The 23,193-nt window shown below is 43.0% G+C and overlaps 1 protein-coding gene and 1 long non-coding RNA gene across 5 annotated transcripts in view; one reads left to right on the forward strand and one right to left on the reverse strand.

The window, feature by feature from the left end:
- FBXW12 (F-box and WD repeat domain containing 12) overlaps nt 1–3,497 on the forward strand; it is a 16,161-nt gene extending 12,664 nt beyond the window's left edge. For both annotated transcript variants that reach the window (XM_030568535.1, XM_030568534.1), the window contains exons 7-10: nt 524–731; nt 1,659–1,840; nt 1,925–2,052; nt 2,880–3,497. In XM_030568535.1, the coding sequence (XP_030424395.1) occupies nt 524–731; nt 1,659–1,840; nt 1,925–2,052; nt 2,880–2,979 (618 nt within the window). In that variant the 3' untranslated portion in view covers nt 2,980–3,497. The remainder of the gene's footprint in view (nt 1–523; nt 732–1,658; nt 1,841–1,924; nt 2,053–2,879) is intronic.
- Nucleotides 1–21,216, reverse strand: part of LOC115654373 — a 23,077-nt gene extending 1,861 nt beyond the window's left edge. The window contains exons 1-4 of one of the 3 annotated variants that reach the window (XR_004001184.1): nt 21,158–21,216; nt 20,129–20,228; nt 6,739–6,862; nt 3,517–3,598 (exon numbers count right to left, since the gene is read on the reverse strand). This is a non-coding gene — a long non-coding RNA (uncharacterized LOC115654373). Of the gene's footprint in view, nt 1–3,516; nt 3,599–4,605; nt 6,863–20,128; nt 20,229–21,157 lie in introns of those variants that run through there. The other 2 variants (XR_004001183.1, XR_004001182.1) reach the window with 2 other exon arrangements.
- Between the last annotated feature and the right edge of the window lie 1,977 nt (nt 21,217–23,193).

A 23,193-nucleotide genomic window follows, 5' to 3' on the forward strand; every position in this document is an offset into this window, starting at 1 on the left:
AGAGAATGCTGTCATTAAACATTCAGATACACTGGCAGAGCTGTGTAAGGAATGGGCAGGTCTACACTGCCGGGCTAAATGGACCTAAGTTATGCAACTCTGACTATGTGACTCAGTCTTAGGTCAACTTAATGCGGTGCCTATACTGGGCTGGGTCGATGGGAGAGACTCATCGACTTACCTTACACTTCTTGTTCCAGTGGGGTACCAGACTCGAGAGGAGAGCAAGCAGGGGTCAATTTAGCAGCTCTTCACTAGACCCACTAAATCGACCCCCCCCCCCTCCAAGTGGAGACAAGCTCTATGGCTCAGCTATGCCAGGTCCTATGCCATACTTTCAAACTCTCACTTTTCATTAAGACAGTGTCAACTTTCATTGAAAGATAAACTTCAATAAATCTGATTCAGCAAAAAGCTTTTCTTAATGGAAAAAATCCTTAGCAAGAATTATGAAGTCTAAGGTTTTCCATAGGTGGCACTGGAATCTGAATAGTATATTTGTCTTTATTTTTCCCTACACCAGATATTTTATACAGATTGCTTGATTAACCCAGCAGATGAATCACCTGCATCTGGTTCGCTGCCTGTCAACAATTGTGATGTAGGCTGCTGGTTACCAAAAGCACCAGCAAGAATAGCAGTAATGCACCAAGATCACATGTCAGTTCAAAGGAACATCACAGTGTTTGATCTAGCGGTCAAAAAGTCTAAATATAAAATGGAAGTTCTAGGTATGTTTTTTGCCTATTAACACTTCATAGCAGAGAAATAATTTTATTCTATTTGTGGGTTTTTGGTAGTAATCACAGGTGTCTACTATTATAGTTCAGGATACAAAATATTTTATTTTAGGGATTAAATTTTCTATAGTTGGTCTCACCCAAAGGTGATTTTTTTTTAAAATGTAGGTAAAATCCAGTTACTTGTTTATAGGAGACTGGAAAAAGCAGTTGCATGTGTTGCAGCTGTTCTTCAGGAACTATGCTAGCTTCCTATTGGCTTCTGGTTGCAGTTTGAGGTGTTTGAAATTGATCTGTAAAGCTGTACAACATAGCTTGTGTCCTTACTGAAGCCAACAATTTCCCCATCTACTGTCCCAGCATTCAAGCTCAGCTAGGGCACACGGACATGTATTTGTTTCCAGAGTTGAGTACCTCTGGACAATCACTACCCCTGCACCAACAGAACCCGTTGACCATTAGGGTATAGTAGCAGCCCCCCTCCCTTTGTTCTCAAGAAGTTACTTAAGGGATAGGGAGAGTTCCCCCCCCCCTTGTAGTCATTATGCAGAATGCAAAAGGATAAGAGGCTACATTAAAATATACACATGGTCCCTGGTGGGCAGAAAGTGATTTCAAAAGTAAAGGGACCCTCATGCAGAACACAGCCTGCAGCCCCTTCTGTAAAAACAGGGCTCCTGTCAACTGCTTTTCCTGACTAACAATGTAGCACTATCACAAAGGGGGAGAGAGAGACTCATCATGGGATGTTGTAGGTCTATCTCACCATCTTTGATATCTCTTCCCCGCTTCCGCCTGCCCCCCGCCCCCAAAAAAAAAGTACCAGAGAAGAAGTTTCTTTATACTCTTTATTGCAGATTTTGGTAGAAGTGATTTTAGAGTTGAAATATAATCTTTGAAGTATTTTCTTTATAAAAGCTCAACAGGTTGCAAGTTTCACACTACCAGGAAGAACTTGGACCACACCAATTCTCATGAAAGGACATGGAACAGAAACAATTCTTCTAGGCTGTGGATCAAATCTGGAACTATATTCAATTTTTGGGACTCAGTTGGAAGCTTTCCAGCATCACAACAATACAATCACTTCAATCTGGGTGGTATGTCTCTCAACTGTTTAGTGTTGTTGTTTTTTTTGCATTGTTTACTTACTCTAACTACAGTATTTTATTTTAAATTGGAAGGATGCTTTTCGTGTTATCACATCATCTTTGGATCTCTCACTCCGTGTGTACACATGGAAAAAAGTCAACAAAATCTCTTCACTGACAAGTCGCTATTACTTACTAGGGGGAACCCACAGATGGTCAAGGTAAGACAGCTCAGGTGGTAACTAGATAAAGCTAGCAAGCTGTGATAAATCAAACCTTTATGATGATTAACTTGCTTCCATTTACAAAAAGATGAGGATAACTCAGTACATTGAAAGTTTAAGTGACACTGTCACTACTGCTTTCTATTGCCAATCTGCCCTGTCTCCAATGGGAGGGTCAAATGTAAGTGAACTTTTTTGGATACTTTTTCTGTGCATCCAAAGAACTGAGCTGTAACCCAGGAAAGCTTATGCTGAAATAAATTTGTTAGTTTCTAAGGTGCCACAAGTACTCCTGTTTTTTTGGGAACAGATTACCCTACTGTTCAAACAACTGTAGAAGATAAATGGCTGAAGGGCATGTCAGCCTTCCTTTTATATGTAAAATATTTCTAGCGAACTGAGCATGTGGTTCTTGTATTTTAATAGTATTTTTGTATAAAGTCAATTTCTGCTGTAAGCCATCCTTCAAAAAAAAGTCATACCTTTAGTCTTGATGCTGTGTTTAACTATGTGTGAGAAGCTGCAGCGTAGTGTAGTTTAAACTCCAGAAGGACCTTATGCAACATGCAGCAAAGGCAATGTTCAGGCTCTCCTCCCCCCAGACTCAAAGTTTAGGGTGCCTGTCTGGACTTTTTGACAGATTAGGCCACGGGAGGGGGGTTCTGCTTAGGTGCATCTGGCTGCTAGATTACAATATGGATCTAATATATGTGTTTAAACTTTTAAATTGTAAAAGATCCTAACTAAAAGGAGACATGACTACAACTAGCTGCCAGTTAACAGGTTTTCAGTTTAACATTTTGTTCACAATTTTTTCACAACAGGGGCTTTATGGATGTGGCGTGTGACAACATCAGCATTGTAGGTGTGGTGGCTGAAAGTGATGGAACAAGTATTTTAAGAGCATATTCCTTTAACCTGTAAACAGTTTTGGGTGTTTGCTTAGCAAAGCTTTCTTCTTTTAAGTACAGGGCACTATGTAGGGAAAACATAACATACTGCTAGTTCACCATAAAGCCTTTAAGGATGAACAAAGCTGTTCCCTTGGAGCACCCCCATTTTAATAGAAGAGATGCTGAGGAGCACCATGAAGCTAGGTCCCCTCAGTTGTGGTGGTGAAGTAAAAGTCTGTAGTGGCCATAAAAAAATGCTACCACCTCTCTGGCATATAAACTTCAGTATATCAACCACAATGTTTACTAGAGGTCATACCTACGCTGTATTTTATCTAGTCTAATTATGGAATTAAAATATTCCTTTAAAAAACACTTTAATTTCAGTAATGCCATCACTATTTATATTGTAGCCTTTAGAATGCAGTACCTCAATAAGTAAGCCTCGCTTTCCATTATGAAAACTGAGGTGCTCTTATCCTAAATAAAGAGTCATACAACAGTTTAAAATTTATTGGATCTGCAACAAGTACATGGAAAATACTCAAAAAAAAATGAGGAAACAATTCTTGAACCTGGTTCTGTCAACATAGTGTGGTTCAGTGCAACATCTCCTGACATGGTGTTTTATCCAGAAGATGTATGATATGCTGCAAAGTACAGAATTAAGTACTGACTACCCCTAAGTAACATAGCAAGGGACATTGTTTCCACACCTGCAAGATTTAGACCCGTGTGAAGTCTTGCAAAATGTAACTCAGCTATAAATTTAGATTGCAATGGTGTAATCATGGAAGTATTTGTACTTTCACACATCTACAGGAAAGGACCACTATTTCCTTCCACTGCTTGTGATTCATTCAACATTATTTGTTTAAGCTGGTTGCAAGTCTTCCCTTAAAAATATCCCACATATCCATGATCAATAAAATCAAGCTTTAAAACTCAACCATTTTAGAGGTTTACTCCTCTAGAAAAATAGGAAATTTGAGTTGTCATTAGGAACCTAAGCTCTGAGTACTTTGAGAGAAGAGGTACATCTCTCACTTCTAATAAGATCATTAAAAATCACCTGAACTAACAATATAGGGTATGTCTACATCTACAATTTTGCAGCGCTGGTTGTTACAGCTGTACTAATACAGCTGTATAGGGCCAGCGCTGCAGAGTGGCCACACTTACAGCAACCAGCGCTGCAAGTGGTGTTAGATGTGGCCACACTGCAGCGCTGTTGGGCGGCTTCAAGGGGGGTTCAGGGAACGCGAGAGCAAACCGGGGAAGGAGACCAGCTTCGCCGCGGTTTGCTCTCGCGTTCCCCGAACCCCCCTGCAAACCGCAGGGAAGGAGACCTGCTTGCACGGGGGTTCGGGGAACGCGAGAGCAAACCAGGGAAGGAGACCTGCTTGATTACCAGAGGCTTCCTCAGGTATGCTGGGATACCTGCTTATTCCACGGAGGTCAAGAAAAGCGCTGGTAAGTGTCTACACTTTATCACCAGCGCTGGATCCTCTACACCCGAGACAAAACGGGAGTACGGCCAGCGCTGCAAACAGGGAGTTGCAGCGCTGGTGATGCCCTGCAGATGTGTACACCTCCTAAGTTGCAGCGCTGTAACCCCTCACCAGCGCTGCAACTTTGTGATGTAGACAAGCCCATACTTTCTCTCTTATTCAGTGCTGGAAAATCTTAGCCTAATCTTGAAAGGAAGGTGAGACTATTACACCCCTCACTTTTACTGAAGGAGCAAATAGTGTGTTCTGTTTGTCCTCAAAAGCAGCACTATACTGCTGCAACCTTGAGGTTAGTACTGTACATGAGTTGTCAGAAGGAGTCTGTTGCTGCCATGCTTAGTATCATTAAATACTGGTTTGGCTTATACCAGTTTTTTCTTCGCATATCAAAGCTGCAGAAGTTTAGACTGAGCCAAAATGGTCCTGTTGCAATAATAAAGCCCTAAGAAAGGCAGCAGGTTGTATAGTTAACTCCTTGTGAGCAAAATCCCTGCCCTAAAACTATGCAACCTACTACCTCTTCCTAGAAGCCCACTGTTTCTTCTGCAGTTCTTCTATTTAGCAGCTGCACTGCGAAATCAGCTGTTAACTTTTATTGCAGTTTCTTTTGACTTTTTCAGATATGCATATACTGTGACATTTTACATCCATTTATATTTCCAGGTAACTTCAGCTTTATTTGGTAATATTGTTTAAGTGAGGAATGGTAGATCAGTTACAAAAAGTTGTGTCTAGACTAAAAAGCTTCATGACTGATATACTGCTTCAGTTTCACCTTAATTAAGCCCACTAGGGGCTGTTCTTACTGAACAAGTGGTAAAATTATCACTTATCAGGTAGCTCCTTCTTCAACACATTAAACTAGTCAGGGTTTAACCATTGTAGGCAGTGAGAAAACAAGTTTGAGCCTATGCCATTTAAAAAAATAAATAAGATGTACCCAGCTGAGATTTACTGGGCAAAGAAAACCTTCTAGGGCTCATAACCCCCGGGGAAGGTTAAAACAGGCATCAGGGGATCATACATCCTACACTCTGTTTGGGATTACCCTCCTGTTTAGTAAGGTGCAAAGAAAAAGTGGAGAACCACTAACAATCTCACATCCTAGCATTAGGGGGAGGACAAGTGGAGGGAGACAGAAGTGTTTACACAAGGTAGTACTACTGAAGTCATTTTCTCCCCAATCCGTTTACTGGCTACATGCTGTCAGAGCAGCCATGAATTTCAAAACTTGTGTAGTTATCTGACCAATTTAAATTAAGATTAGTAATGCAACAGAACACATTTGAAAGACCATTTATATATAAAATCAGCAACACAACTCACCTTTGAAAAAAATTCAGCACAGAAGCCAAATGCAATGTTAGTGTGTGCCATATATTAGCATTTAGTGCTGTAAATCCAGCCACTCAATCACCTGATATTTTACAGGCTTGAGTGAAAGTCCACTCTCCAACTGCAAATTCAGGATGCTCAACTAGCATGCAAAGGGACTGCAGATTTTTTTTTACTCCTCGGGGAAGGCAATAGATTGTATAGTTATCTCCTGAACAGGGTAAAATAACTACCCTACAACTATACAATCTACTACCTCACTCCGCTAGAGAAATTTGTACTTAACAGTCCTAGTTTCAGGAAATATAGCTTAGCTGCACAGCTATCCAACTTCAAATGAGTTATCTTATGGCACCAATTACCACCACTAGCATTTTGCTTAATTAGAAATTCAACAGCTTTAGTTTTTAATTACCCCATACAATATACAGTTAGGATGAAATCTATTCTTCCATACCTGTGCTGCTCCCCTAAAGAGAATTTTAAAAAAATCTAACGTGAAAATCAGAATGGTAAAGAAACTGACCTTCCAGGGATAAACAAATCCAGACATTATGTATCAACTCTGCTATGCTACAGAAATGTATTTTCTCTGCCCACAAGCCCTTTGAACTAGAGAAGTTCTGAATAACTGGACAATAAGTTTTTAAAGTGAAAGATCTGACATTGCTGATTTTCTGCTGCTTTAGGAAAGACAGTAGATTGTATAGTTATCTCCCAGTTGTGGGTATGACCCTAAAACTATACAACCTACTACCTCATCCCACAGTGCAGGCATCTTCTTAGTTCAGATGTAGAGGAAATGTTGTTTTACCAGAGACAAGTTAGCTGCAAGACAGCATCTATATTACACAGAACAGTTTATCACAGAGAAAGCTTCCCCTTGCCTCATGCAACAAGTCACTTAGAAAGATTTTGACCTCAGACTTGAAAATTATACCAACCGTTAGGGGCTCTCAAGATGTCACCTCTGGACAGACAGCAAGATGCAGGGCAAGAAAGGTATCTAAAACTCAAATCTCTTTTAAAAATGTGAGTTAAATTACAATCTTCTTCCAGAGATGTAATCTCAAATCTGAAAGTAGAAGAAAGACAGTCTATCAGAAATGTTACATACAGACCTACACATCACTTATTTCTCAAGAATTATTAGTAACAGTGGAACCTAAAAACCCTGGGCTTTCTTCAGCCATTCTTCCTAGTTGTACCAGTGTAAGGGCCTAATGCCTATAATCTAGACCAAATACAAAATGTAATACCATGAATTACCAATGTTTTAAACTGATTTAGCGTATGGCAGTTAAATGCTAACTTTAAATCCAACAGCACAAAAGTACAACTTTGCAGTATCTCAGTGAGCAAACTGTTAAATTAAGTTCTTGGGGGCCAGAAACTATCTTAATGTACAGCATGCAGCACAATATAGCTTTGATTCTGACTGGACCCCTCTAGGCACTACAATATTAGTTCAACTTGTTTCTCCAAAAGCAACTTAAATGTATTTAACTTTTAAAAAAGGCAGACGATGTACTAATTCATTCATGGTAAACTTAAAGCCAGTTTCCACACTAGCACTTCAGTTGACCATGATCGTGAACAAGTTTGAGGGGTGGAAAAAAACCCAGTCAAAGTGTGTGCCAGGCAGATGTGTCTGGTTTAGAATCCACTGCTTCGCAAAGGTACCTTGAAAACAAGGAATTGGGAGGAAAGCTAATTTATAGTTGGAAAAACATACAACAGCCTGAACAAGTATTTAGCAGTGCAACTTTCCAAACAGTTCAAATACTATGCATTTACTAGATTTTCTTCACAATTCTAATTTAAGGTTCTCAGACAAGTCTTCAAACAAAGCCTTAATAGAAGAGCTCTCCACATGTTAGTGTCCTTGCCAAAAAAATACAGCCCATGATCCAGTGCATTTATATACAAATGGATGACATCATTCCTCCATGAACAGCAAACATAAAAGCAAACAATGTTTCCAAAATTCTTCAATGCTGTACAAATACTGACACTGAATTTTAGTGGATTGCTTTTAAGATTCGACCATAGATTAACAAAACCCCCAGACCTGCTTTCATGAACCTTATTCCCATCATAATTTCAGTATTTCATTGCACAGATGAGCATACCCTGTTGGTCCTAATTCCCAAAATGGAAATAAATTTGAACAGTAGCACTGGGAGAAGATCAGAAGCTTTTATGCAGCTCTGGCACAACCTTATTTAGATTAGCTCAGGGTTGGCAAAGATCCTGCAGTCAGATGTGAAATAAAATATGGGCAGAAAGACTAACAAAATCATGAGATTTTGTCTTTCCATACGAGTTTACCAGCAAAACAGAGAGCTGCACAAAGGTAACTCGTATCCAAGACACAAAGTCTGCTGATGCCTTCTCAGTGCAGTGAGGTGAACCACATCAAGCGGAGCCAAACAGGTGTAGCCTGAAGCTGTCCCTCTATCACAGGGATCAGCAACCTTTGGCATATGGCCCACCAAGGTCAGCCTCCTGGAAAGCCGGGCCAGTTTGTTTACCTGCCGCGTCCACAGGTTTGGCCGATCGCAGCTCCCACTGGCCGCGGTTCACCACTCCAGGCCAACAGGGGCTGCGGGAAGCAATGGCCAGCACATTCCTGCAGCCCCCATTGGCCTGGGACAGCGAACTGCAACCAGCCAGAGCCACGATCAGCCAAACCTGCGGACGCAGCAGGTAAACAAACCAGTCCAGCCGCCACATGCCAAAGGTTGCCAATCCCTGCTCTATCACTCACTGAGACAGCAACTCCAGTGGGTTTAATGAAATCCAAGATGCATAACAAATCTGCAAAAGCACGTCTAAATTTCTACACCACACCCTTAAAATCCAAAGCTGTATAGAGAGTTTTAAATGCTTCTAAAATTGTTCGCAACAAGTGTTTACATGGCAACATAGCCACCAAAAACATGAACTATAAAGAGTAAAACTGCATTACTGGAAGCCCATTGCTTAAACTCTTATACACGAAGTAGACACTTATTGGAAATTTACATTGTAAATGTTGTTGAAACCAGTGTGGCATTTTGATAATTTTGAATTACAGTAGTTAAGACAACATACTGGCAACCACAAAAAGCATGCAAGGCTCTGCCTTAGTTTTATTTCTGTAGCTACAAAATTCCCATATTAACTTGTAACAAGAAATTGGGAGGCTGCAAATCATTTCCCCTCTCCATCATCTTTTCCATCACTAGACTAGCTTGCTGTTCCTCAATATACAAGTGTCTGTAGTTGCTTTCAACTCAGTATAAGAAAAAACAACATTTTCCCCATACAGGCACTTTTGGTACAGTAACTCCTCACTTAAAGTCAGCCCAGTTAATGTTGTTTCATTGCTGATCAAAATTAGGGAACGTGCTCGTTTAAAGTTGCGCAATACTCCCTTCTAGCATCGTTTGGCAGCCGCCTGCTTTGTCTACTGCTTGCAGGAAGAACAGCCCATTGCAGCTAGCTGGTGAAGGCTTGGAACCAGGGTGGACCAGCAGCCCACTATCAGCTCCCCGCGGCAGCCCCTTCCCGCAGTGCCATGTGCTGCTCCTGCCCTGTCTTGGAGCAGCTCCCCAAGGCTCCTGCTTGCTGTGGGGGGGGGAGGGAGGGAAGAGGGGGGCTAATGTCAGGGTGTCTCCCTCCCCCCTGCTCCTGCACCCCACTTACCCCATCTTCCATAGAGCAGGGGGGGACACACCAAGGCTCAGGACAGAGGGAGCTTGCAGCAGCTGGGGTCTGAGCAAGCTGATCTAATTAACAAGGCAGTGTCCTTAAAGGGGAAATGCACATATCTCCCTCCATTCCTGCTGCCTTGTAGAGTGAGAGAGAGTTAACTCGAGGGCTCAGCTAATTGCTAGTTCATCATTTAACAGTAAGGGAAATATCCCACCCTCTGATTCCTCCCCCTCAGCCAAGCTTCACAATTATCACTATGTACTAGTATTAAAGTGTTTGTTTAAAACGTGTGTGTGTGTGTGTGTGTGTGTGGACACTCTTGTCTGGTGAAATAAATGTCCCTGGAACCTAACCCCCTCATTTACATTCATTCTTATGGGGAAATTGGATTTGCTTAAAGTTGCATTTTTCAGGAACTTAACTACAACGTTAAGTGAGGAGTTACTGTATTAAGTTTAAGATCAGACAAACTATACCTGAACAAGGATGTAATGAAATTTAACTCTTTCTAATATACTACTTTAATAGTGCATTCTGTCCTAGGGTCTTAAAGCACTTTAAAGAAATCTCAAATACCAGCATGAGTACGTTCATTCCTCATTTTACCAATAAGGAAGATGCCATTGGTCATCATACAGCAAGCCAGAGTGGGAAGTAGACTCAGTGTGACTCCAAGTCTTACAGTCTATCCATCAGATTATACTTCAAGATAATAGCTATTGATTACCTGCTAAAATAACTGGCCAGACGATGGTAGAGCAACCACCACTCATTTCCTTCGCTCTTTTGAGCTATACATTCAATCCAACATATCACTGCTAACTTCCATTTGAATGGCAAAAACATCCTGTTTGTTATATTATCCAGTTGTGAAAATAAATATGCATCACTCAAGATACTGAAGTCAAGTCCATTTTTTAAAAATGATTGTAAATGGGTTTCAATGGGTCTTTAAATCTTAATGAATTTTATTCTTAATGAATAATACTCTTTTGGACTACAATTTAAACACCGGTATTGAAATTATTTAAAAGTTTTCTCCGCTTTCTAGAAGTCCAGCGCCTTTTAATCCTCTGATGGGTGAAGTTGTGGATTAATTCTCATTGTTTTTATTCCAGAAAAGTTCCTGTAAATTCCAATGTCTTTTTCCTAGGGAGAGACTTAGAATTTATTGTTCCTGACTGGAACTATTGTGGCATTTTTAAAGAGCAGTGCAATATAGAATTGATGACTTCCTCTTCCCCAAACCATATGAAAGAATTAAAGAGAGAATTTTTGTATTTTGGAAGTTTAGCAAATATAACTTCCAGAAAATGACAACTACATTTTAAAATATCTCACAAGGTATTATAGCAAATGTCTTTATGTATGTTTATGAAATGCAGGCAGACTAAGAACAAAATTCAAGTTCTAAAAGAACAACAAAGTGTTTGGACTTTCAATTTGTATTTGTACAGTTATTTACCTGAACTTGAGATGCACAAGTAGTAAATACCTACAGTATAAGCAGTCACACCTGTAAGTTTTGCATTCTATAGTCAACTTGTGATTGTCACAATTATAGTATATTTTAAATTCACTAAAATAAGTGAAATGCAAGTTCCACAGGTCTTAATCTTCACAACTATAGAAGTGAACAAGCATAGTATTGTACTGAATAAGCAAGATAAAATGGATTAATTTATATTTTTATGTAGGACCAACAGGATGCAATGGGCAACTTTTCTGCTCATTACTCTGCTCCAATGAGAGTTGCCTGTGGTCATCAGGTGCTGCTATTACCCTGCATATAACTTCACCAGGTGATGATCCAGGACAATACACCAAAATCCCAGACCTCCCCATTCCAGCTGCAATAGTCAGCAGAAGTGAATTCAGGGCATCCTAGTCTCCACCAGACCAGCAGGATTCCCTCTAGAACAGAGTTCTAAGCTTCCAATCTGGGCTTTAATTTCAGTCCCAGATCTCCTCTAGAGCAGCAGCTCTACAATACATTAAAACCTCAGAGTTAAACACCAGAGTTAAACTAACCAGTCACCCACACCCCTCATTTGCAGTGTTCTGGTTCCAATCAGGCAGCAGCAGAGGGGGGGAAAGCAAATACAGTGCAGTACTGTGTTAAACGTAAACTACTAACAAAAATAAAGAGAAAACAGCATTTTTCTTCTGCATAGTACAATTTCAAAGCTGTATAGTCAATGTTCAGTTGCAAACTTTTGAAGGAACAACCCTAACATTTTGTTCCATTACGAACATTTCAGAGTTATGAACAACCTCCATTCAGGAGGTGTTCATAGCTACAGTAGAACCTGAGTTAAGCTACCCACAAATCCAGCCATTCTTCACAGAGCCACTGGGACTCATTCGCACATCAGGTCCCACCTGACTACCTTCAGATTGCTTCTGCTATTATTGGGACTTTTTTTTTTTAAAAACTTGAAAGATGGATAAGGAACTGGTTAAAGGGGAGACAACAGGCCATACTGAAAGGTGAACTGTCAGCCTGGAGAGAGGTTAGTAGTGAAGTTCCTCAGGGATCGGTTTTGGGACCAATCTTATTTAACCTTTTTATTACTGACCTTGGCACAAAAAGTGGGAATGTGCTAATAAAGCTTGCGGATGACACAAAACTGGGAGGTATTGCCAATACAGAGAAGGACCGGGATGTCATACAGGAAGATCTGGATGATCTTGTAAACTGGAGTAATAGTAATAGGATGAAATTTAATAGTGAAAAGTGCAAGGTCATGCATTTAGGTCATGCATTAATAACAAGAATTTTTGTTATGAGCTGGGGACACACCAGTTGGAAGTAACAGAGGAGAAGGACCTTGGAGTATTGGTTGATCACAGGATGACTATGAGCCACCAATGTGATATGGCCATGAAAAAAGCTAATGCAGTCCTGGAATGCATCAGGCAAGGTATTTCTAATAGAGATAAAGAGGCATTAGTACTATTTTACAAGGCATTGGTGAGACCTCATTGGAATATTGTGTGCAGTTCTGGTCTCCCATGTTTAAGAAGGATGTATTCAAACTGGAACAGGTACGTCCGAGGAATGGAAAATGAAAGGAGACTCAAAGAGCTTGGTTTGTTTAGTCTAACCAAAAGAAGGCTGAGGGGAGATATGATTGCTCTCTATAAATATATCAGAGGGATAAATACCAGGGAGGGAGAGGATTTATTTAAGCTCAGTACCAATGTGGATACAAGAACAAATGGATATAAACTGGCCATCAGGAAGTTTAGACTTGAAATTAGACGAAGGTTTGTAACCATCAGAGGAGTGAAGTTCTGGAACAGCCTTCCAAGGGGAGCAGTGCAGGACAAAAGACATATCTAGCTTCAAGACTAAGCTTGATAAGTTTATGGAGGGGATGGTATGATGGGATAGCCTAATTTTGGCAATTAATTGATCTTCGACTATTAGCAGTAAATATGCCCAATGGCCTGTGATGGAACACTAGATAGGGTGGCATCTGAGTTACTACAGAGAATTCTTTCCTGGGTGTCTGGCTGGTGAGTCTTGCCCACATGCTCAGGGTTTAGCTGATTGCCATATTTGGGGTTGGGAAGGAATTTTCCTCTAGGGCAGATTGGCAGAGGCCCTGGGGGGGGTTTCAGCTTCCTCTGCAGCGTGGGGCACAGGTCACTTGCCAGAGAATTCTCTGCATCTTGAAGTCTTTAATCCACAATTTGAGGACTTCAGTAGCTCAGACATAGGTTAGGGGTTTGATACAGGAGTGGGTGGGTGAGATTCTGTGGCCTGCATTGTGTGGGAGGTCAGACTAGACGATCATAAGGGTCCCTTCTGACCTTAATGTGTATGATTCTACAACTAATTTTTCACTGAGCTTTCAGAATACATTTAAAATTCTAATATACTGACTGTAACCTTATGTGGGGAATTGTTCCGTTTCATGATGAGACTTGCTAAAATGTGTAGGCTTAAGTTTTAAAAAGCTAAATTATTTGCTTGTTATTTATCTTTTGTTTAATCTGTGTCTTCCTACATTACAACCTAAGACACTAATAGCTCATGCCCATCAATATAGTCTCCCAATTGTGAAAGAGAGGAAACTGGACCCAGGAAATGGTTGCTAGTATATTTTCATCTATTACAACTCTGGAGATGACAAGGTATAGAAATTTAAGAAAAGTTCCAGTGAGGTTCCATTTCTTCTTATCTAGGTCCTTGGAATGGTGACACTTCTGTTTCCATATCCAATTTTCAACTCAGGAGTAGCAGTTACTAAAGATGATGGAGCACTCCTTGTAGGAGCTTACCAGCAAACTATAAAAACTGGTTAGCTGTGACAGTGATAATTTGAGTACACTACAAAATGACAGACAATTCTGATCCGGAGTCACAGGTTGGCCACCTCTGCCATAAACGATTGAAGGTAGGTTATGTATATAGCAAAAAGAACCAATTAGATACCAGGCTGAACATGCAGTGCTGATGCTGGAACAAACATGTTAATTTGCAAACAAACGTTTTATTTCAGTTATGTCAAAGTATAGAACAATGCACTGTTTTTTCTAACTACAACCATTCCAAATTATTGCCCAATTTTTACATAAACCACGGACATTGCTTTTAGAATCAACTGCTATAATAATTGTGTTCCACTGGAAAGAAGTTTGCCATTTCCCTTTTTAGCTAGCCAAAGAACTACAGCATTCTGAACCACTGTCTTTCACAGAACAATTAGAGTGCCAGTTATTTATTCCCCCTGAAATGTCTGTTTCATTATGCAAGTGTTTCCATTTTATGATATTATGTACTCCCTTGACAGGGAATGTTTACTTCATCATATCAAATATCAATTGTTTATTTCTGATATTTAATCCCCCACCTAATATGCTTTCCAGAGGGTGGCTTAAGAGAGAAATTTAATAAAGGGATAAGCATGAGTTGGACTTATGCCTGAATCAAAATTATGGTGTTATTCTTTTAAAAGACATTGTAACAAGATGTCCACATGCATCCTTATTTTTTCCTACTTCCTTCCCTTGTGTTCTTCTGTGAGGATTAACACCTGAGAAAAATAGTTGATTTGTTCCCATTAACAGAGCAATTGTCTCACATGTATTCCTAGGTCAGTGGCAATAATTATTCAGTCCTCTAATCAGTTTTAAAAGGTTTAACAGACAAACAGACCCACAACTATTTTACATTTGGGGACAATATATACCTTCAAGTCAGCGGCTCTGCTATGGGTACCCGATATGGCCCCACAGTATGCCAAAAGTTTTATGGCTGACTTAGAACACCCCATCTCTACTTGCACTACATTGATGACATCATCATCTGGACCCATGGAAAAAAAAAGCCCTTGAGGAATTCTACCATGATTTCATCAATTTCCATCCCAACATCAACCACAGCCTACACCAATCCACACAAGCGGTCCATTTCCTGGACACTACTGGGCTAATAAGTGATGGTCACATAATTACCACCCTATACCGGAAACCTACTGACTGCTGTACTTACCTACATGCCTCCAGCTTCCACCCACGACACACCACATGATCCATTATATACAGTCAAGCTCTATGATACAACCACATTTGCCTGAATCCCTCAGACAGAGACAAACACCTACAAGATCTCTATCAAGCATTCTTAAAACTACAATACCCACCCACTGAAGTGAAAAAAACAGATTGACAGAGCCACAAGAGTACCCAGAAGTCACCTACTACAGGACAGGCCCGGCCCAACAAAGAAAACAACAGAACGCCACTAGCCATCACTTTCAGCACCCAACTAAAACCTCTCCAGCGCATCATCAAAGATCTACAACCTATCATGAAAGATGATCCCTCACTCTCACAGATCTTGCGAGACAGACTAGTCCTCACTTACAGACAGCCCCCCCAACCTGAAGAAAACACTCACCAGCAACCACACACCACAGAACAAAAACACTAACCAAGGAGCCTATCCTTGCAACAAAGCCCAGTGCCAACTCTGTCCACATATTTATTCAAATGACACCATCATAGGACCTAATCACATTAGCCACGCCATCAGGGGCTTGTTCACCTGCACATCTACCAATGTGATATATGCCATTATGTGCCAGCAATGCCCCTCTGCCATGTACATTGGCCAAACTGGACAGTCTCTACACAAAAGAATAAATGGACACAAATCTGACATCAGGGATCATAATATTCAAAAACCAGTAGGAGAACACTTCAACCTCCCTGGTCACTCAGTAACAGACTTAAAGGTGGCAATTTTGCAATAGAAAAGCTTCAAAAACAAACAGACTCCAATGAGAAACTGCTGAGCTTGAATTAATATGCAAACTATCAGAGGGGTAGCCGTGTTAGTCTGGATCTGTACAAGCAGCAAAGAATCCTCTGGCACCTTATAGACTAAGGGTATGTCTACATCTAAAATTTTGCAGCGCTGGTTGTTACAGCTGTATTAGTACAGCTGTATAGGGCCAGCGCTGCAGAGTGGCCACACTTACAGCAACCAGCGCTGCAAGTGGTGTTAGATGTGGCCATACTGCAGCGCTGTTGGGCGGCTTCAAGGGGGGTTCGGGGAACGCGAGAGCAAACCAGGGAAGGAGACCAGCTTCGCCGCGGTTTGCTCTCGCGTTCCCCGAACCACCCTGCAAACCGCAGGGAAGGAGACCTGCTTGCACGGGGTTCGGGGAACGCGAGAGCAAACCGGGGAAGGAGACCAGCTTCGCCGCGGTTTGCTCTCGCGTTCCCCGAACAAGCAGGTCTCCTTCCCTGCGGTTTGCAGGGTGGTTCGGGGAACGCGAGAGCAAACCGCGGCGAAGCTGGTCTCCTTCCCCGGTTTGCTCTCGCGTTCCCCGAACCACTGTGCAAGCATGTCTCCTTCCCTGCGGTTTGCAGGGGGGTTCGGGGAACGCGAGAGCAAACCGGGGAAGGAGACCAGCTTCGCCGCGGTTTGCTCTCGCGTTCCCCGAACCACCCTGCAAACCGCAGGGAAGGAGACCTGCTTGCTCGGGGTTCGGGGAACGCGAGAGCAAACCGGGGAAGGAGACCAGCTTGATTACCAGAGGCTTCCTCAGGTATGCTGAGATACCTGCTTATTCCACGGAGGTCAAGGAAAGCGCTGGTAAGTGTCTACACTTGATTACCAGCGCTGGATCACCAGCGCTGGATCCTCTACACCCGAGACAAAACGGGAGTATGGCCAGCGCTGCAAACAGGGAGTTGCAGCGCTGGTGATGCCCTGCAGATGTGTACACCTCCTAAGTTGCAGCGCTGTAACCCCCTCACCAGCGCTGCAACTTTGTGATGTAGACAAGCCCTAACAGACCTATAAGGTGCCACAGGATTCTTTGCTGCTTATGCAAACTAGATACCATTAACTTGAGTTTGAATAGAGACTGGGAGTGGCTGGGTCATTACACATATTGAATCTATTTCCCTGTGTTAAGTATCCTCACATCTTCTTGTCAATTGTCTAAAATGGGCCATCTTGATTATCACTACAGAAGTCCCCCCCACCCCAACAGCTCATCTTAATTAAGGCCATGTCTACATCTAAAATTTTGCAGCGCTGGTTGTTACAGCTGTATTAGTACAGCTGTATAGGGCCAGCGCTGCAGAGTGGCCACACTTACAGCAACCAGCGCTGCAAGTGGTGTTAGATGTGGCCACACTGCAGCGCTGTTGGGCGGCTTCAAGGGGGGTTCCGGGACGAGAGAGCAAACCGGGAAAGGAAACCAGCTTCGCCGCGGTTTGCTCTCTCGGTCCCGGAGCCAGCCAGCAAACCGCAGGGAAGGAGACCTGCTTGCTCGGGGTTCCGGGACCGAGAGAGCAAACCGGGAACGCCGCGGTTTGCTCTCTCGGTCCCGGAGCCACCCAGCAAACCGCAGGGAAGGAGACCTGCTTGCTCGGGGTTCCGGGACCGAGAGAGCAAACCGCGGCGTTCCCGGTTTGCTCTCTCGGTCCCGGAACCCCGAGCAAGCAGGTCTCCTTCCCTGCGGTTTGCTGGGTGGCTCCGGGAATGCGAGAGCAAACCGCGGCGAAGCTGGTCTCCTTTCCCGGTTTGCTCTCTCGGTCCCGGAACCCCGAGCAAGCAGGTCTCCTTCCCTGCGGTTTGCTGGGTGGCTCCGGGACCGAGAGAGCAAACCGGGAAAGGAAACCAGCTTGATTACCAGAGGCTTCCTCCTTCCACGGAGGTCAAGAAAAGCGCTGGTAACTGTCTACATTGGATTACCAGCGCTGGATCACCAGCGCTGGATCCTCTACACCCGAGACAAAACGGGAGTACGGCCAGCGCTGCAAACAGGGAGTTGCAGCGCTGGTGGTGCCCTGCAGATGTGTACACCTTCAAAGTTGCAGCGCTGTAACTCCCTCACCAGCGCTGCAACTTTCTGATGTAGACAAGCCCTAATTAGCCGCTTTCAGTTGGTATGGCTACTTCCACTTTTTCATGTTCTCTGTATACATCTTCTTACTATATGTTCCATTCTATGCAGCTGATGAAGTGAGCTTTAGCCCAAGAAAGCTTATGCTCAAATAAATTTGTTGGTCTCTATGGTGCCTCAAGTACTCCTGTTCTTTTTGCAGACATTTAAGTGGGATTTGCAAAGGGACTCAGGTGCTTAACTCTCACTGATTTCAGTTTTCAGATAAAGGTGCAGCAATCCATAACACAATTTAACTTTTCTATTGATCTTTACAGCTCCTGGAATGTCTCTTTTAAATTTTCTAAGGTATTTCAAATCCAAAGGGATCTTCCAACTACTAGATAAAATTTAAGGGGAAATTAAAAAGCATTTGTCAAATGGAAACTAATACAAGAATGATTTCTACTGCTCTGAAAAGTCGTGTAAGTACTCAATTATTGTACCAACCCTCTCCAATCTTCCTATGCAAGATAATTACATTTTAGTCTTTTAAAGTAACCTATGCAACCTCTTAGTTTGTATGCTCTTCATATAGATAGCAAGCTAACACCCAATACAAAAAATGTGCTGATTAGCCCATTATAAATCAAAATACTATAAAATGAAGTCCTAAAGAATTTAGAAGTTCCCTTTAATTCTAACCAGTGTTTCAAGATAAGGGCTAGAATAGAATGAGAAAACAGTTGAAGTATAATCTTTAGCAATCTTGATAAATTTTCAGTAATAAATTACAAGACCTTCACTATGACAACTTTAAATGGTTGTTCAGTAACCGCCCTTCCAGTAATCCTTATTGTAAACAGATTTGAATAATTGAGAACTTGAGATGATAATTTGTGAATGTCATTCTCTGGAGACTATACCTAAACAAGCCTATACCAAAATTAAATGTAACCATTAATATATAAAATATTATGACAAACAGATCAAGCCAAATTTGACTATAGGAACCATTAGAGATCCAATAAAGTGAAGTCCCAATTACTGGATTTTTTCCTAGATCTTGGGATTTTAAGATACAGTCACCTCTACTGTAAAGAATTAAAAGTTCAATAAAAATAAAATTAAATGCTTTTTGAAGTACAAAAAGATCATAATTCTGCTCAACAAATGCTATCTCAACCCCCCAGCAGAATTTGATCCAATTTTTCATGATCAATTTCATTCTGTAGGCACTAAATATACATTTATACCCTGTTGGATTCTTTTAAAAAAAGATCAAGCTAGCATATTTTTAGCATTTTATTTATTTCTCATGACACTTCTGAGGTAGGAGCAAATCTTTTTAATAGATCTGCTTTCCCAAGAATATAATTTTTATAGAGAAATTAGTTATAAATGGGGGCAAGGGGCTATGATGACCTTGAGTCAGAGGGAATTAGTTTACATTTACAATAGATTAAAAAACCTTAAAGAGGTTTGAAGATTAAGCAGTGCAAGAAAATCATTAGTAGTATGTTAATAGCTTACACCAAATTTAAGGATTTTATGCTAAGCTAATACAAGGTATTGGCAAGACCTACTTGGTACAATGTTGTTTTGCGCTCCAGCCTTTAACAGACTAAAAATGTAACTGACAATTATTAGCTAGGAAGAAAGTTATCCTGCACCACTGCAACTCCTGCAACAGCTACATACTATTTATGAAGAACCAAGCTCCCACTAACTGGTCCTTAAATTCCCACCAGTGTGCTTCCTCAGTACCCTGCTCCTGGGCTCAATCATTTGTAGCCTCTTGGCAATAGGTGTCTGATAAATTTGAAACGCTGCCTTCCCCCAGCTGCAGGAAAGGAAAAAGGAGCATTAGTTCATTTCATCAGTCTTAAAATTGCAGCATCACACCTGTCACTGTTATCAGTTAACACTTGTTCTTGAATAAATCAGAATTACATTGGCAGCTCTTCTCTCTACAGCTGAGCATAATCCAAATGTTTCTTTTATGAAAGTTACAGCAGCCAGTATAAATAGTAGACTGTATGATAAACACTGGTAACTACATTGCAGCAGTACATAATGCAACAGAGAACTTCCCAATCTAGAATTTATCATTCAAATCAGTATGAGATACAAGTAACTATACATAATAGCTGCATCGAGACATACTTCAAAATGCTAGTGCTTAAATATGCAGCACAATAAAGCCAACCCAAGGTGCTTAAGCATGGAATTCACGGTGCAAGAATAAACACCTTTTTTATTTCAAGGAGCCTTTACTTACTCCCCCAGGTCTGTTTTAAATCCGAGGCACAGCTGTCAATACCTGCACGTCGCAGGAGCAGTGTCAAAGCCTCAAACTTTTTGGTCAAATCTGCTGAAGCCTGACCAAGAGATAAAGCGCATGAACAGTTCGTTACCTGCTCAATGGGCGCTGCAGTGTAACGCACCTCACCGAAGGTTTTCACCAGCACTTCCCCAGCCACTCCACCCCATCGGGCCTTGTCAGCTGCTAACTGCCCTTCGCAGCAACAGCATCCGCCTGCCCACCACGGCCGCCTGACGCTGGCGACTTCGGCCAAGGGCACTGGGGATGCTGGGTTTCCCGGCGGTCCCCGCAGATAGGCGGGAGCCGGGGCTCACCTGCCTTCCCGCGCCAGGAAGGAGGCAGAGCTGAGTCCCCCCGAGCAGGGCCAAGGGCAAAGCGGGGGTGGGCGGCTCAAGCGACCGATCGCTCCCGCCCGGCCGCCGCGGAATCGGCGTCTGTTGTTGTCCGGAGGGTTTCGGGGGAAGAGATCACCCCCTCCACGCCAAGGTCTCCCCTGCCCACAAACTTGATAGCGGAAGTGACGTTCAAGCAGCTAGCAGCCCTCACAGCCTATCGGTCATGGGAACGGACACCACATAGCCAATCACCAGCGCCCGGGGGCGGCACTTCCGAGGCTTCAGTTAGTCTGAGAAGGGGGGGTTAAAAAACCTTAAATGCATAAACACGTGAACGGAGGAAGATGGTTGAGAGCCCCCACCCGCGCCGGCGGCACCATGGCAGAGCGCGGCCCCGCCGCCCCCGGGAAGAAGCGATGGTTCAGCGCGGCCCACGCACGCGGTCGCTGCTGCTTCCTGCCGGGCAGGCAGCTGCTAGGGCGAGCCCGGCGTGTAGCCAGCAGGGACCCGCACGGTGTCCCCCTCAGGCCTGCTGCCGCGCGGCGCCCCGCTCCCTGCGGCCGGGCCTCTGGCCGCCGGGAAGCCCGCAGTCTCCCTAGGCCCGCCCTACCCGGAAGCCTTGGCAATGGCGGCGCCGCAGCCCCATTACCTGCTGCACGCTGACCCGGAGCGGCGCCCAGGACCCGGATGGAGTCGCTCATCGCGGCGGCGGCCACAGGGCAGCCGCGATGCATCACGGGAAGGGGGCAATCTCGCGTCGCCCCGCTTACTGGGGAAGGGGTAGGCAGGCTCCGCCCCGTCACGTTTCCGGGGGAGGTAGAGCGAGCCGTCCCTGACCGGAGATTCTCCACTCTCATTGGAGGAGAGCCCCCCGCACACTTGCCCACCACCTAACTGGAGGAGAAGCTAGGGTGGTGCCAGCCCCCGCACCCATCGCCATAACTTGGGGGAGGAGCTGAGATACCGAACCGCGACACGTGGCCTCCCCTCTGACCCAACCCCGGAGCGAAAGGGACTGGAGCTCAGACTCTTCCTTCCGGGGAGCGGCGGGGGAGGGGCTCACACACACACCACCTGCTGGAGGCGGAGCAAATCCAGAGTGGGCAGCTGCCCTTTTCAGGGATGGGGGCGCAGTGTGTATAGTGGGGGTGCTGGTGATCGCCCTTGAACCAATTAAACCCTGTCTATAATGGAAACCACTTCAAGCAATGCAGCCGTAGGTTCTATGTATCCATCCCAGTTTTCCCAAGACAGTCGGTTTGCTGTCCCTCATCACGATAAGAGCCCAGTAACTGGGAGTGTCAGGAAAGCTGTCAGTGTCCGAGAACACCTTGTATTCACTTGGAGAAGCACTAAGCCGGGCGTTAGCAATCACAATTCTAAGAATAATAGGACGGTATTTTCATTGTCTAGCATGAATGTCCTGGGATCTACTGTTCTGTAAATTCTGTGATCCTGAATTCCTGCACCTCTGTATGTTCAGAACATGTATTCATAACCAGAATGGCAGGATTTGTCCCTGGGAGTCTTGGTCCAGCCGACAGAGCTGCCTCCCAATAATCCAAGCCTTTAATCCAAAAACCAGTTTGAGAAACTGGAATGATTGTATTTTAAATTGGTTTGTGCAAAGAGTAACCTGTATGGGCTGATGGGCAGCACTACCATAAAAGAAGTTCACATAGGAAGAGGAGCTGACATCACAGGTCTATAAGTACTTACATGAGGAGCAAATATTTAAGTACCGCTCCTTTAATCTAACAGAGAAAGGTATAGCATGATCCAATGGCTGGAAGTTGAAGCTAGACACATTCAGACTAGAAATAAGGTGTAATTTTTTAACTGTGAGAGTAATTAAGCCTCGGAACAATTACCAAGAGCTGTGGTGGATTCTCCATCACTAACAATTTTTAAATCAAGATGGGATGTTTTTCTAAAGATCTGCTCTAGAAATTATTTTGGGTGAGTTCTATGACCTGTATAATATAGGAAGTCAGTCTAGATTATCACATGGGTCCCTTCTGGCCTTGGAATCTATGATGTCTGAGGTAGTCACCAGAAAGTGTTGGGAGTATGTTAAGGATAGAGCTCTGTGAAAGCAGATCTTCTCAGACTGGGAACTTTTCTGGTCTTCCCACCCATATTATTATTTATTTATTTAAGTGTATCTGAAAACAAGGGTCTCTTCTGGACCAGCCATGAAGGTAAATGCTATAATTATGTATAACACATATATTAAGCAGTGTCATGGTGTCTATGTTCTGTGCCCCTCAATTTTCTGTAAGATCATTAGGCCCAACAAAGGCAGTCCCTGGAAAAACATGCAGATGCAGCTGGCGTCTTGTGAATCTTTGTAAGTGTTTTTCCTGCTTTTAGAACATTAGGAAAGAAATCAATGATCAATTTTTGGGAGATCAATTTAATCAGACTTGTTCCTAGGAATATTATAATATTCCACACTCTGTATGTTGTATCCCTTTTATTTAGCTAAGGAATCTCACCCTGTTTTGACTGTTTGCTGAGTGAAAGAGGAGAGGAATGCTTATATTCAATTTAACTGGTAGAGGGCAAATGTTTCCCTTTCTTTCTGTTTTTAGAGTACTTTTTATCATTTGATCTTGTCCTTTGACCTTTCTAACTCATTTAATAAAATTTCCCTCGGAAAAGGTGGCCTGGGTCTCATTGTCT

The sequence above is a fragment of the Gopherus evgoodei genome, chromosome 7 (genome assembly GCF_007399415.2).
Source record: "Gopherus evgoodei ecotype Sinaloan lineage chromosome 7, rGopEvg1_v1.p, whole genome shotgun sequence".
Lineage (NCBI taxonomy): Eukaryota > Metazoa > Chordata > Testudines > Testudinidae > Gopherus > Gopherus evgoodei.